General features: G+C 48.4%; 1 protein-coding gene across 4 annotated transcripts in view; it reads right to left on the bottom strand.

The window, feature by feature from the left end:
• Nucleotides 1-16,464, bottom strand: part of LOC144679671 (uncharacterized) — a 665,324-nt gene that overhangs the window by 276,266 nt on the left and 372,594 nt on the right. For all 4 annotated transcript variants that reach the window (XM_078540272.1, XM_078540271.1, XM_078540274.1 and 1 more), the window contains 2 exons: nucleotides 12,543-12,665; nucleotides 3,488-3,772 (listed from right to left, as the gene is read on the bottom strand). In XM_078540272.1, the coding sequence (XP_078396398.1) occupies nucleotides 3,488-3,772; nucleotides 12,543-12,665 (408 nt within the window). The remainder of the gene's footprint in view (nucleotides 1-3,487; nucleotides 3,773-12,542; nucleotides 12,666-16,464) is intronic.

The following is a 16,464-nucleotide window of genomic DNA, read 5'->3' on the forward strand; positions in this document are numbered from 1 at the left end:
CTTTATAAGGCTCTGGTCAGACCACATTTAGAATATTGTGAGCAATTTTGGGCTCCATATCTTAGGAAGGGTGTGCTGGCCCTGGAGAGGGTCCAGAGGAGGTTCACGAGAACGATCCCAGGAATGAAAGGCTTAACATATGAGGAACGTTTGAGGACTCTGGGTCTATACTCGATGGAGTTTAGAAGGATGAGGGGAGATCTGATTGAAACTTACAGAATACTGAAAGGCCTGGATAGTGTGGACGTGGGGAAGATGTTTCCATTAGTAGGAGAGACTAGGACCAGAGGGCACAGCCTCAAAGTAAAGGGAAGACCTTTTAGAACAGAGATGAGGAGAAACTTCTTTAGCCAGAGAGTGGTGAATCAATGGAATTCATTGTCACAGAAGGCTGAGGAGGCCAGGTCATTGAGTGTATTTAAGACCGAGATAGGTAGGTTCTTGGTTGGTAAGGGGATCAAAGGTTACGGGTAGAAAGCAGGAGAATGGGGTTGAAAAACTTATCAGCCATGATTGAGTGGCGGAGCGGACTCGGTGGGCCGAGTGGCCTGGTTTCTGGTCCTGTATCTTATGGTCTTATGGTCCTCCATGGAGAGAGTGTTGACTCTCGTGGAGAAGCTCCTCCAGGAGACCAATCAGGTGGGGCTGCGCTCGGACCAGCAAGCCCTCACATTGGCATTGACCTCAGCTAGTTAGTGCCAGTGTGGGAGATGGTCTGGGCACCAAGTTTCCCAGTTCGGTGCTCATCCATCCACGGTGAACAGGGAGGTCCGAAGCGACCTCCTGGCGGTGAAGCAGCTGCCTGTCAGCTCTGTGGGATCCTCTCAGGGTGCTCCGGATGAGGGCAGCAGCTCCTCTGCCTCTCTGTCAGTGACCATTGCATCCGATGAGGCTGCGACGACTGGGGAGATGTCAGCTATGGAACTGGCAGCTCCCTCCCAGCCGGGGCCAGCACAGGCTCCATGGGTCAGAGGATGGCTGCCAAGGTCATTGAGGCCAACAGGACAGCAGAGTCAGCAGGCTGTCTCAGATGCAACTCTCATCGAGGGGGCAGCATCAAGACGTAGCACCCGAAAACGTAAACATAAGGCACCTTAGGCACACCACGGGTTTATCACTGTTGCTTTTGTGTTGGCCTGCAATGAGGTCTTTATAAGTTGGTGTGATTTTTAACACCTTTGATATTTTATTTTCTAAAGTTCCTTTTGTTCTAATCTTAAATTCAGACATGTCACCATGGCTGAGGGTTCCTCTTTTCTTCTGCAGGTGGATGGTTACCAATAATGTTATGAGTGATTTATGGGACATTCAGCTTTATTAACAAGGCCCTTAGTTAATGTTCCTAATCAGGCAGATTTTTCACTCAGGTATCGAGTATAGAGCCTGCAGCCCAGGCTTGTCCTGGAGGTCCATATGTGTTGTGCTAGCTGAAGGTTCATTGTATTAAAGCCTCCCGGGTGTCCCGGCCTCCCTGGAGTATGCCCGGGTCAGCATCTATCCCCTCAGCATTTCCCTGTGCGTGCTCATCCTCGGACTCACTGCTGGACTCATCGTGTGCAGCCGCAGCCAATGTGTCGATGTCTTCATCGTCCACAGTGTCCCCCCTTTCCAGCACAAGATTGCTGAGAGCGCAGCATGCAACCACTATCAGCGACACACGATCTGGGGGGTACTGGAGTTCACCCCCTGAGCGGTACTGGCATCGGAAGCCCATCTTGGAAGCCCGATGGCTCTCTCCACCTCAGCCCTTGTGGAGGCAAGGATCCTGTCATACTGCTGCTCAGCTTCTGTTCTTGGATGGCAGAGAGGCGTCATGAGCCACCTTCTGAGAGGATAGCCCTTGTCACCCAGCAGCCATCCATCCAGCCGGGCTGGAGCACGGAAGAGCCCCAGCACCTGGGAATGTCTGAGGATGTAGGTGTCATGGGAGCTGCCTGCGTACCTTGCACAGGCTTGTAGAATCAGCATCCCGTGATCACACACTATCTGCACGTTCATGGAGTGGAAGCCCTTCCTGCTGACGAAGGCACTGGGCTCACCTGCTGGCGCCTTGATGGCCACATGTGTACAGTCTATTGCACTTTGGACGCGAAGCCAGTAATGGCTGCAAAGCCTCTGACTCGCTGTGTCTGGCTTGCCTGATCCCAACGGTAGTGAATGCAGGTCAATGCACGTCTCAACAGAGCGTCTGTAACCAGCTTGATACAAGCGTGGACAGCTGATTGGGAGGCACCACCGATGACCAATTGACTCCTGGAAGGAGCCAGAGGCATAGAAGTTGTGGGCAACTGTGACCTTTAGATCCACTAGCATGGGGTGTCCACCCATACAGTTCGTGGAGATCTCAGGCCCAATCATCTGACAGGTATGGTTGACTGTCTCCCTTGAGAGACGGAGCCTCCTTCGGCACTGCACCTCAGACATATTGAGGTAGCTGCTTTGCTGCCTGTATACCCTGGCAGTAGGATAGGGGCCTCTTCTGCGGCCCCTTCTGCCTTGGATTACCTCTTGGCCCTGCGCCTCTTGTGTCTGCGCCTGTCCTCCCAACGGTTTCTCCCCTGGAGGCTGAATGTCTACTCCTGGCCTCCTCCTCCTTCTAGCCTTCCCTTCCTCCTAAGAGGAGGTGCCTCCAGTGAGAGTTCAACTTCCATTCCCAGGCTAACGGAAGACTTCCTGAAACTTGCAGGCCCAAAAATGATTCTTCACTGCAGAGTGCTAACCTGAAGGTTGTGAGTCCAGTCCAAGTAGCTGGTATGTGTTTTGAAGTATTGCAGATCACACTGGCAAGTATCATTAACCTTGAAAAATCAATATTTGACAGAGCACACTCGTGACCCCACTGAGCCCTCTTATCCCACCCGTGGATGAGGTTTATACAAAGGCGTCCTACCCATCTGCCTGTTGCGCCCGTGCTCCCACCCGAAGATTGCACAGGCGCCGAAAAATCACCGTCAATTGGCGCCTCAAGTGGCCCATTAATTAACAGCAGGCGCGCATCGGATATCATTGCGTGCCCTCCCAACGAAATATCGCGATGGCGCACGGTGACATTGGGACGCTCGCCCGACATCACCACGCATCATTTTACACATCGACGTGCGGGTCCCGCCCCTGCACACCAACGGGAAAATTCTGCTCGTGAAAAACTAAATGCCAATACTTTGATCTGATGCACTCAACTAAATTGGCTTGATTATCCATGTGTACATCAACTTAAATAATCATAACTTTTAAATGCAGCATAGTTATGTTGTTTATCAAATTATTTTGCTGTATTTCATTTATGTGACTCTTCGAAAAATCATAGCAACTGGGAATTTCTTTGGAGGCTCTCCTGACCAGCCGCTGTAACATCAGTAGATTAGTAGAAGATATAGATAAACCATGCGCTGAACCTTCACCTAAGTTATGTTGACAATTTGTAGACTCCATTAGGAAATTTGCTCAAAGCACCTTAACAATTTTCATGACCAAATATGCAACAAACCTGATCCTTCTGATTACAAGCTTTCTGGGAAACTGTAAGATCATTTTCAAGCTGGGTAATCTGCTGCTGCAGTTGTATAACCTCTAGATTGTGTTTATGTTCGGAAGCTGCTACATTTAGTTGAAGGGTTTGCAAAATTTTTTCAAGTTTTTCCACTTCAAGTACGTAGTTCTCTCGTTGATCAGAAGATTTTGTTATCTCTGTTCTGAGATCGAATATAGTTTGCTCATATTCTCCAACTTTACTGATGTTTTCACTGCAAACATTTTTTACTGCTTCAAGTTCCTGGTAACCACAAAATAAAATATAAAAATAAACATGGCATACTGGCCATCCTTCAAAATCTATCCAAAGTATTTAATTTCTGTGTAAAGTACTGTAATATATGAGAATGGGTACATGCTAGTTAAAAATAAATTTATAGCTGACTACGGGCATTCACATTTCTTAACAAACATTTCAAATGTTTAATTAGTAGACTAAAAATGATATAAAACCAGTTATGGATACAAGCTTACATTATTCATGTGGGGCAGAAGCGCCCTTGGCAGCCTGAGAAGCTGGAGTGGATGGGGTCACAGGCAGAGGGTCTGTGAGCGGCACACCCTTGGAGTGTCCTGAGAGGAGGCCCCCTGGGTGTCCGCTGATGCTCATCCTCCCTGTGGGTGCTCAAGGGCACCGCCCTGACTCCTGAAGAAGAAGGAGCATCTGAAGGGAGCTCAAGGTGCCTCGTCCCCATGTCGCCTACATCTTGATGGTGCCCACTATGGTGTGTGACCATGGAGTGCAGGGCCAAGCGCAAATCCATGGTGGTTGCCAGCCATCTGTCATGGAAGCATAATAATTTTTATAATATTTTTCTGGTTTATGTAAAGTAGTTTTATGGGGGTAAGTATAGTTAGGTCTGTCGATGTGTGATTTAATTACATTTTAAGTCAAGTAGACTGCAAGCTTTGAATCATCAAAAGAAGCTAGGTGCTTAACATGCTAAAGAGTCAAGTTGGGTGCTGGCTTAGCATGTAAGGTGTGAAGGTGATTTTCATTTTTAGATAAATGAAGGGAGATTTGGATTTCAAAGGCATCTTGGTCTGTTTACAAATTAGCCAGATAAGCAAGGCTAGGGAATGTGTTTATTTTTCCCAACGTTACTGACAATAAATAGTAGCAACATGAAAGTTTTTATGTTGTGAGAACGATACAGTTTCAAAGTCATATGAAACAATAGAATTTACATATTAAGAAGAGAGAAACACATATAAAGGAGAATGAGGCTATGTATTAGGAGAAGGCATTGTGAGATCTAACAGAAGTATGTGAAATAGCCTTAATGAAGCCTGCAGTATTAATGCATAAGTCTACTGTCTACCAAAACTGAAGGTAGAGAAAAGTCATTTGGAATTCCACTGTCCAGGATATTGTGTTCATTTGCTGGATCTGTTGAAAATCCAAAAGTCTATTTTTAGACTGTTGCCTTAAAGGGGGTGTAACTGGGAGTCAGGTTAATTAGGAATTTTAGGAGTTATTATGATATTAATTGTCGTCCTACGTATCAGCTGGAAATCATTTATTCTGTTAATAAATATTTTAATTTAGTTTTTTAAATCTCTAAAAGTCTTGGTGGGCTTATTACTTCCGAATTCAGTGCACATACCTTGAAATAAATACAAATTGAAAAAACAGCGTGATAGCGCGATCGGGTTTCCCTCGTGGATTTGGTCCGCCTGGCATACATCATCTGCTGTGTCATAACACCTTCCGATGGTGACCTCGAGACGCTCGTATGTCATAGACACGACATCAGAAAGAAAGCGGACGGACTCCTCCATCATTTGCTCTAGTCTGCTGAGTGACTCTTGAATCTCTGCCTGATGTTCTGCCGCCTGCCAGTGCATCTCCAGCATTGACTTGGCAGCAGCTTCCAGAGGCTCATCATTTGACTCGGACTAAGCGGGTGGCTGGTCTCCAGGAGCCCTCCGAGTGCTGGAGACCTCGGCTGTCCCTGCCTCTGACTGCTGCAGGGATGTGTCAGTGAGGTGTTCCCCAAAAAATGAGCCCGAGCATAATCAACAGCTGTGCCCCGCCGACGTGTGTGTCTTAGAATTGATGGAGGATATGTGTGAGCGCCATGATGGTTATTTCGGAGCTTCCTCTTCAGATGTAGTCTGTGGGGTCACACTAGTGCTGGACTGGCTTGGGGGCCTCGATCTGCTAGTGCTTGGAAAATAAAGTTTCAGTTAATGAGCATGAGCTAGATAAGACTGCATGTGACTCATTGGGAATGTCAGGATTTGATGACGTGATGGAGCTGTGATCTTGCCTAGGTTGCTGGGAGAGGCCAATCTCCCCTTCCCCAAAGGGTCAATTCCTGTCCTCCCTAGCCAGCTTGGCTGCAGCCCCCTCAAACTCACTGAGGGCAATGATGTCGGCCTTCCCTCCCCAGGCCTGTGCTTCCTCGTGCCTGTTGTGCACCAGCTTGGCCTGTATGAAGAAGAAAGAAAGACACGTGATGAGAAGGGATGTAGCAGAGGTTGGGGGAGATGCATGTTCCCTGTGTGTGGTGAGCCCTCCCCGGAAGGGCCAGAGGATGGAGTGTCAGCAACATGATAGATGGAATGGTGGTGATGTGAAAGTCTCGGTGAGAGAATGTGTTGGTATGTGTCCCCCACTAATGTCTGCGTGAGATCCCTGAGGGGAGTAGCCATTTGAGTGCATGATGCTATGACGAGAGTTTGATATTGGGCGGAGTTGAAGGTTGACTTACCCTGGCGGAGCGGATAAGATCATTCATCCTCTTCCTGCACTGGATGGCATTTCAGGCACGATTGCCAGCTGTGCTGATCTGCTCCCTGACAGCCTACCAGGTCTCTTGTGCTTCCTACAGCCATATTTGGGAAAGTGCCCCTGCCTGTGTACCTGCACCCCTCTCATCAAGGCCTGGAGGGCCTGGTGGGTGAAGCGGGGTGCTGCCTTCTTCTTGAGGCTCTTAGCCTTCTTCTTCTGGCTGCCAGGCATCTCTGGTGGGCTGGGGAATGTGAGATTATGGGCGGAATTTTCCCAGAATTGCACTAAATGCAGTAGCGGGTGAGTAAAATGGAGTCCTACCCGCTGGCGAAAATGGCAGGTTTTCACGTTGCATCGTCCCAAGTCCACCTCATTATTTATTCACTCCTGCGAAGCATGCCGTTTCCATGGTGGGCAGGCTCTCATTTGCCTGCCCACCATCACCCCGCTGTTGCATCACACCAGCCGCCATCTTTAAAAGGCAGCTACCAGCAAATCGCTCATCGCCACCAGCTCACCACCGCTGCCCAGGAGACATGGCCAGCAAAGGAAAAAAGACTGTAGCCCCGCGCTTCAATGATGGGTCCCTCGAGCGACTGCTGGATGCCGTGGAGGCCCGACGGGATGTGCTCTACCCGCGCTCTGGCCGCGGGATGAGCAGCAAAGTCACCAACCCGGCTTGGAAGGCAGTGGTAGCGGTGGACAGAGTAAATGCCCTGCAGAGGAGGACACACCACCCAGCGCTGCAAAATGATCACCTCCATTCCTCCAGGGTAAGTCACTCTTTTCATCACTCCCAACTCTCACACTCACAAGCCCATCACACATCCACAGGACCCTGACTCACTGCCAGTGAAAGGAACATCACCATTCACTCTTTCACACACACCGTCATTGTCCTCATCCCATCCATGGGACCAGTCACCACCCACACAGGCCAGGCATACTTATCATCTGGCCCGGCAGATGTCCTGAAACACTCTCCCCATCTCTATAACATGCAGGACAAACTGGCTCACAACAGGAGGCAAAGGTCGCAGACAGGTGGAGGGATGCCGGAGATCAAAGTTCTGAATGAATTTGAAAACACAGCCATCCAGCTGTATGGTAATGACCGGGACCAGTCCTGTGCTGATGGTGAGGTCAGCGCTGCTCTACGAAATGAGGATCCAGCAGTGCAACATCCATCATGTTGTGTCCTCTTTCACAAGCACGTCCGCCAAATAGCCATAGAGTCCATGACCCAGGACCTCCAATCAAGCCACAAAGAAACCTCTGAAGAGGAATCTTGAGGCATCCTCTCTGAAGTCTGGTCACAGCACTCACCCACACCCTCCGCCAGCGCAGACACACACACACCTAGGTGGGACCTAGCTTTAGAGTAGCCTCGGGATTACAATCTGGTGAGCACATCGCACTTTCTGATCCACAGCAGGCGGAGTCAGGGACTTCCGAGACCGCCGGCACTTGGAGGACTGCTGGAGGCCAGAAACTTGTTGAGTCCAAATCAGATGACGAGTCTCTGGACTTGGTCATGTCACAGTTTCTGGAGCTGCAAAGGCAAGCTCGGGAACATCAGGAAGGGATATACTCTCTAGTCCTCAGATTGCAAGGCACGATGAAGGAATCCGTCCCTCTTCAGGCTGAGGTGATAGCGCTGGCATTGCAAAACACCGAGGTCAACACTGGCAGGATGGCGGCCACCATGGAGACTTTGGTCCAAGATGTCACTACTGCACTGCTGCGCGGGCTTAACTCTGCCGCTGATGCCATAGTTGGCCTCCAACAGTATGTACTCAAGAGAGGTGCTGGACAGCTTGATCTCACTCCAGCTACCCCTTCCACTCACGGAGTCAGCCAGGGGTCCTCCGGCACCCATAGGGAGGAGGATCAGCAGGTGCATGCTCCGGACCCATCTACCCAGGTGACTCTAGGAGTGACTGGACCATCTGAATCCCCTCTTCCTGTGACCTCCGCAGATCCAGCTTCACAGGCCGAAGAGGATGACACTGCCACACAGGAGGACCCCTAAATCAGGCCGGGGCCCTCCAGTCTCGGCCCCCCAGACGAAGCCCACCAAAATCATCAGACAGGGCGTCACAGTCAGCAGGCTGCCTCCACCTCTACTATGGATGTCTCGGGACCATCAAGACGTAGCGGCAGGGTTAGGAAAGTGAGGTAAAAGTAGTTGCACAGCCTGGCCACAGGTGTTGATCATTTGTACATAATGTTCACTATTGTCAATAAACTCCTAAGAATGTCACCCTGACCGTGGCTCCTTGTTCTGTTGAGCAGTGTTCTTGTCACTCAGATGTGAAACCTTTCCGCACAAGATAAAAGGCAGGTGTCTCAGTCCAGGGCCTCTTCCCTGTGCTTTGTACAGCCTTCAAACCACAGTGATGGTCCAGCCTCACACTCTCTGGAAATATTACTGATGCCTGCACCTCAGCGGTGCTGGTCATTGCTGATAGAATGTAGTGGGCAGGTACCACAGAGTCCTCTCATTCTCTCTTTGTGCTCTCAGCACCTTTAAGGTGGGGTTGGCCCCCATCACACCAGCATCTGCACCCAGTGATGCTGTGCACCAGCTCCTGAAGGGCTGAGGTGCTGAAGGCAGACACAGCATGAGATGCATCTAAAGTTTCATGGCTGCGTCTCTGAGATGGACCTGATCATGGAGCAAGCTGCCCTTGGTCAGACAGGAGTCAGGCATTCTCAGAGGCTATGTGAAGATCTATGGAGTGTCCTCACTGCATGTCGTCATCATCCTCCTGCGATTGAGCAACTATTAGGGCCTCCACTGCATCTCCATGACAGGAGCATTCTCACAGAGGGTATTGGCATTGCCATAAGCCAGGCTGGAGTCAAACATTCACAACTACGATGTGAGGATCTATGGGGTCACCTCACTGCATGTTGTCATCATCCTCCACAAATCTGGCAGCTATGAGGGCCTCCTGAGTGCACCTGCCTTGGCACCACCGAGGACCCCCTCACCCTCATCCCCGTTGGCGTCCTCCTCATTGGAGAAGATGTGCAGCTCCTCCACCTCCTCCTCAGCCAGCTCCTCACCCCATTGCAGCACCAGGTTGTAAAGGGCGCAGCAGATGACGACAATGTATGACATCCTCTGCGGACTGTGTTGCAGGGCTCCACCAGACTGTCCAGGCACCAGAACCACATCTCCAGCATCCTGATGGTTTGCTCCACCAAGTTGTGAACTGCTGCATGAGCCTCATTATAGCATCACTCTGCTGCAGTCTGAGGTCACCGCACGGGTGTCATCTTGCAGGTAGCCCTTGTCCCCAAGGAGCAAACCCTGCAGCCTCTGTAGACCCTGGAAGACTGCAGGGATCTGTGAGTGACTCAGGATGTAGGCGTCGTGCACACTCCCTGGAAACTGGGCGCGTACCCGCAGGATGCATTTCTGGTGGTTGCTTACCAGCTGCACATTCAGTGATTGGAAGCCCTTGCAGTTAATGAAGTTCACTGAGTGTAGCGATGGAGACCTCAGCGCCATGAGTGCAGTCAATCACATCCTGCACCTGTGGAAATCCCGAGATCAGGGCGAATCCAATGGCCCTTGCATCCTGGCTGTCCCGGTTCTGGACGAAATGCACAAAGTTGTGTGCCATGGAGAAGATGGCATCTAAGACCTCATGGATACATTTGTGGGTGGTGGATTGTGAAAAGAGCCCTGAAAGGAGCCACTGGCATAGAAATTGTGCACCTCAGTCACTTTCACAGCCACTGGCAGTGGATGCCCTCCAAGTCCTGCATTAAGTGGCAGATGTGAGCCACCAGGTCCCTAGACATACACAGTCGTCGGCGACATTGGTTCTCAGTCATCTGCAGGAATGGCAGGCGGCGTCTATAGACTCTGGGTGTCGCAAGGGACTGACCAGCCACGGCTCACTGTCGCTCCTGGGCAGCATGTGTGGGAGCCCCTGCTGCCCCTTCTTCCTGAGTTTGCTGCTCCTGCCTTTGCGTGGCCAGGTGCCTCAGTCGCTCTCTCCTCCATCTTCTACAGTCTCTGAAGGCCATCAGGCATACAGCTAGGTCACCAGGATCCATGATCCTGATGTGGTCCTCCTGCAGCATGAAAGAGAGAGAGACGTGGTTATCATGGCTGCACTGAGCACTTTTCCTGGCCCTGTGCAACCGCCCCTTAACACTTCCCAAAGAGTGCTGGTCACCCATTGGATTGCCAGAGATGAGTGCGCTGCATGGCTGCCCTGTCAACCTGCGACATGGGGGACACTGGTCCAAACCAGGATGCTGAGTTTGCAAGGAGCTGTGAACCCCTCCAGCAGTGTCTGCTACATGGCCAGCGTTGCCGAGGAGATTGTACAATGTTTGCAGTCCAACTGCTCTGTGGTCCAATAAAATAGTGGCGGACTCAAAGTCTGTGCCGGAGGTGGGGGAGGGTGGGGCTAGGGGGTAAGGTATGGAGCACTTGGTGGCCCTTTGGTGCCTCTGTGTTGCTTGCACGGGTGGGCAGGCTAGGAGTCTGACTGCAATTATATCACTGTGGCTGTGCCTGATCTGTCTTAGATGCAGAGGCACGGTCAGTTTATACAGGTGTCCCTAATGTGTGGCCACTCCCCTCACTTACCCTGCCCCCCACCTCGATTGCCTGTGCGCGGGATGCAGCGGCAGGGCAGCACTTGACCCCACCATCCCCCCGCCCCTGCCTCAGCAGTTGCCTCTGAGGCTGGCCATCGCTTGCCCCCAGACACCATCCCCCCGCCTCAGCAGTCGCCTCCGGGTCCAGTGTCAGTTGCCCCTTCCCCCTGGCGCCACTCAGGCCTGTAACCAACGGGTGAGCTGTGGAGAACGTTGCTGCTCACTCACCCCAAAGTGAAAGCTGCCAAGTGCATGTCGCCTGCGTGCTGTTGTGAAACACATCATCGTGCTTTTCCCCCGATATGGACGGACGATCCGGTGGGTTCCAAGAGCCTGGCGGGATGGCCTTTTAATTATATGCTCATGTATTACAATTAGCTCCCTGCCAACCAATGGCGGTAAACGCGGCCCGCTGTCGGCTAGCTGGGCGGATGATCACAACCTGCCTTCACGCCGTCATGCAGCAGGTCGTGCCATATTTTCTGCGCACGTCACCTATCACGCCCGTTGGCAGCGGGCTCAGAAAATTCTGCCCTAAGTGTTGGGCTGGCCTTTAAATATGGCGCCCAGATCTTTGAGTCTGCCAGATGACGGCGGGCGGACAACTTAGCTCCTGACCCGCCAGGTGATTTGGACCGATACGCACTTGGGCATAATTAATGACCCTCCAAGCGCGGAATCAGGCAGGAGTCCCAGCCATTCGTGCCAGTGGGGTGGGCACTGCTAAAACCACCCGCCACTGCACTTAGTCTCATGAATGGAAAATTCCGCCCTAGGTGTGAGAATGGTGTTTGTCTTGAGTCACTCAGCTTAAGCTGATATCAGCATTATACGAGACCAGCTAATTTAAACATTTTTCTGTTGTGCCTAGGGTGCAGCACATCAGGAGTGCCACTAGCCATAAATGTGGGGGTCAAACAATTCAGAGCTGCTGGCTGCTCATGGAGTGCCAGCACCTTTTATTGATGCTGCGGAGTTTAACAAAGGCAGGTTGGCCTAGAAGAAGGCAAGGACCATGTTTGTACCAAATTAATGCTATATTACGCAAAATTATGAATATTTTTGTGCTATGGGTCCATACCTATTTAGGGCCAGGTTTACACCATTAAAATTAATTTCATTTGGGGCCCTCCCAGAGACAAGGAAGAAAAACTTCCATCACAACACTGGACTGGACTCAGATTTAGATATCAGAGGTAAAATTCAATGTGCCAAGAATCATGTTCTTAAAGAGGTAAATTAAATAGGTAGAGAAAAGAAAAGGAGTAGTTCCAAACTGAAACATGTTTTTTATACTTGGCTGAGAGTTAGCGTGATATTTATATGGAACTAGAGACTTCCTGTAGGACAAATAACATCAGCTCTGTTATTCTTCTTCAAATTATTATATATTATTTGAAAAATGGGGAAGGTAAGTTATAAAAACAAGAAATTCAGATATATACCTGTGGTTTAGTAATTACGTTTTAGTTAGAAGCCAAACTTTGGTTAAAAGTTCCCTGTCCATTACATTTGGAGTGCAAGTTACAAGAAATTGCTAGCAGTTCAAAAAACCATTGAGGAGGCAAGAGAAAATACAAACAATCACTCCGTTTTCTTATATTTAAAGAGATCTGATTATTATCCAGATAGTTAGAGCAAAGCTGACCTTCTGTAAATATTCAATGTCTGTAGTCTGCGCATCATACTCCTCATTGGAATGGTGATGGTTGATTTGATACTGTGTCAAGTCTGATTGGAGTTGTAGTATTACCTCTGTTTGTTCTGCAATCTAAATAATAACACGTTAAAAGGTAGCATAATATGTCACTTTTCACCGGGAAAATTTGGGGGAAAAATTCGAAGTTAGATTTTCTGTTTGGATCACACTACCTGTAAGTGCCACACTTATTTCCTGTTATACTTTTTTACCATGTTTAAACTTAAAACCATTTAGTTTTCCATTCCTGAGATATCAAAAGAAATACTTCAAAGAACTTACAACTAGTTCATGGCTCCAAGTGTGGTTAATGCTTTCTTTAAAGCGCACTGCAATTCTCCTGCTCTATTACTATCCTGAGATCCTCCTCCCAGAATTGATTGCATAATTCCTGTTGATATTATTTAATCAATTCAATTTAGCAAAGCCATGTTACATTTGTTCCTTCTAATTCATCAATAAATTTTAACTCAATCCTCTCTGGTTCAAGTTCCACATCTTTTCTTTAACTAATATATTATGCACCAGTCATTTTTTAAAAAATTCTTCCATTACAGGAATACAATTGAATTAAATGGCCACTATTTTATTTAATCAATTAAATTTGCACCAAAGCTTGTATAAAATGCCCTACCATGTTACAATAGAATGATCACTGATTTTACTTCTGCTGATCCATTCCATTAAATTAGTTTGTATCCAGTGCCATAAGGGTCAGTAACAAGGGGACACAGATTTAAGATAATTTGTAAAAGAACCACAGGTGACACAATAAGAATTTGTTTTATGCAGCGAGCTGTTACGATCTGGAATGAGAGGCTGGCGGAAGCAGATTCAACAATAACTTTCAAAAAGAAATCGCATCAGTACTTCAGTAGGAAGAATTTGCTGGGCTAAACAGAAAAGGCAGTGAAGTAAGATGAACTGAATAGCTCTACCAAGCATGATGCGCTAATGGTCTTCTTCTGTGTTATGTCATTCAATGATTCTATAATCAGAATTTGGGTTTGCAGGTGGGGGGGCTGTTAAATTATCTGAGTGGCCTTCCTGCCACTCTCAGCCCTCTCCCAATAAGTCCTCAATTTTATGGGGTGGGGAGGGTGGAGGAGGGATGAGGTCTAGGGTGCTGACCAACCCTTGCCCCAGTTGAGGCCCTTAAGAGGCCAGTTAATCACCACTTGTGGGCCACTTCCTGCCTGGCCTCAATTTCGAGGCCAGCGAGAGGAGGTCGGGAGCGGAGGAGAAGAGGAAGCCCAGCACAAGTTACCTTGCTTGGGCTTGGGGCAGGAACAAAGGCTGCCCTTTCCACATCGGGCAACTTCCCCCAAAGGCTACCCACTCACCCCTTCTCCCCACTGGGTGCCCCCTCCTCTCCCTGCCTCTCCATCAAGAATCCCCATCTGCTCCCTCCCCATCCTGCCACCCACCACTGCAGGCCTCCCCTTCCCACCATGAGACCCCCAGTAATTACCTGGTCCTGGACTTAGACTCTAGGGACTGCTTGTAGTCCCAGCAGTGGCCACTGCTCCAGGTGATGCTGCTGGAACTATGGTGCTGCTGGCCAATCAGACTGACTGGTAGCTCTTTGAGGTAGGACTTAGAAGCATAGAAAAGTTACAGCACAGAAAGAGACCATTCAGCCCATTGTGTCTGTGCCGGCCGAAAAAGAAAAAAATAACAAAAAACTAGATGACCACTTTAATCCTACCTTCCAGCTCCTGGTCTGTAGCACTTCAGGTGCAGCTCCAGGTGTCTTTTAAATAATTTGAGGGTTTCTGCTTCGACCACCAAACCAGGCAGTGAATTCCAAACACCCACCACCCTCTGAGTGAAGAAGTTTTTCCTCATGTCTCCTCTAATCCTTCTACCAATCTCCTTAAATCTATGCCCCCTGGGAATTGACCTCTCTGCCAGAGGAAACAGGGCATTGCTGTCTACTCTATCTAGGCCCCTCATAATCATGCACACCTCAATCAGGGCAACCTTCAGCCTCCTCAGTTCCACAGAAAACAACCCTAGCCTATCCAATCTTTCCTCATTGCTTCAATTTTCAAGCCCTGGCAACATTCTTGCAAATTTCCTCTGTACTCTCTTCACAGCAATTATGTCCTTCCTGTAATGTGCGGCCAGATCTATACACAAAATTCCAGCTGTGACCTAACCAGCGCTTTGCGTAGTTCCATCATTACACCCCTGCTTTTGTATTCTATACCGTGTCCATTAAAGGAAAGCATTCCGTATGCTTTCTTTCCAACTTTATCCACGTGTCCTGCCACCTTCAGGGACCTGTGAACATACACACCAAGGTCTCGGACTTCCTCCACCCCTCCCAATATCCTCCCTAGCTTTGTTTGCTGTACCCAAATGCATTACCTCACACTTCTTTGGATTGAATTCCATCTGCCACTTTTCCACTCACTCAACCAAATCACTGATTTCATTCAGGGGACAACAGCTATCCTTTTCACAATCAACTACACGGCCAATTTTTGTGACATCTGTGAATTGCTCAATTATGCCACCCACATTTTAGTCCAAATCATTCATATATACAACAGCAAGGGACCCAACACTGAGCCCTGAGGAAAGCCACTGGAAACTGTTGTCCACTCGCAAAAACATCCATAAACCATTAACCTTTGTTTCCTGGCACTGAGCCAATTATGAATCTGACTCGCCACATTCCCCTGTATTCCATGGGCTTTTACTTTTCTGACCAGTCTATGTAGGACCATGTCAAATGCCTTACTAAAATCCATGCAGATAACATCCACTGCACTATCCTCATCAATCCTCCTTGTTACTTCCTCAAAAATTTTGATCAAATTAGTTAGACATGGCCTTTCCCTAACAAAACCATGCTGACTATCCCTGATTAGTTCCTTTCTAATTGACAGTTTATCCTGTCTTTCAGAATTGATTCTAATAATTTTCCCACCACAGAAGTCAGACTGACCAGCCTATAATTATTTGGTCTATCACTCATGCCCTTTTTAAATAATAGTACAACATTCGCAGGCCTCCAATCCGCTGGTACCTCACCTGCATCTAGTGAGGATTGGAAAATGATCCTCAGAGTGTCCACTCTTTCCTCCCTGGCTTACTTTAATAGTTTGGAATACAATCCATCTGGCCCTGGTGACTTATCCACCTTCAATGATGTCAGTCCCTCCAGTACATCCTTGTACCTAATATTTCACACTCCTCTTTAAATAGAATATCTACTTCATCACTCTCCTTAGTGAAGACAGAGACAAAGTACTCATTGAGAACCGTGCCCACATTTTCAGGATCAGAGCACAAGTTACCATATACATCTCTGATCAGCCCTACCCTTTCCTTAGTTATTATCTTGCTCTTAATGTACTAGTAAAACATCTTTTGGTTTTCTTTGATTTTACCTACCATTTTTTTTCATATCCTCTTTGCTTTCCTAATTACCTTTTTTACTTCGCCCCTGTACTTTCTATACTCCTCTAGGCTCTCAGTATTAAGTTTCTTGTGACTGTCATAAGCTTTCGTTTTCTGCTTTATCTTGCCTTGTATACTTCTAGATAACCAGTCGGGTCTAGATTTGGCAGTACCACCCTTTTTCTTTGTGGGGACATGTATACACTGTGCCTGTAGAATCTCGCTTTTGAATGGCTTCCACTGGTCTGTCACAGATTTCCCTTCAAGTATCTGTAACCAGTCCACTTTTGCCAGCTCACCTCTCAGCTGCGTAAAATTTGTCTTCCCCCAATTTAGAACTTTTACTCTTGTTCTATCTTTGAACTTTTCCATAATGATGTTAAATCTAACTATATTATGGGCATTGTCTCTAAAATGGTCACCCACTGCTAGTATATAATCCCTCCTCACGGCTGTAATT

The sequence above is a fragment of the Cetorhinus maximus genome, chromosome 4 (genome assembly GCF_964194155.1).
Source record: "Cetorhinus maximus chromosome 4, sCetMax3.hap1.1, whole genome shotgun sequence".
NCBI lineage: Eukaryota > Metazoa > Chordata > Chondrichthyes > Lamniformes > Cetorhinidae > Cetorhinus > Cetorhinus maximus.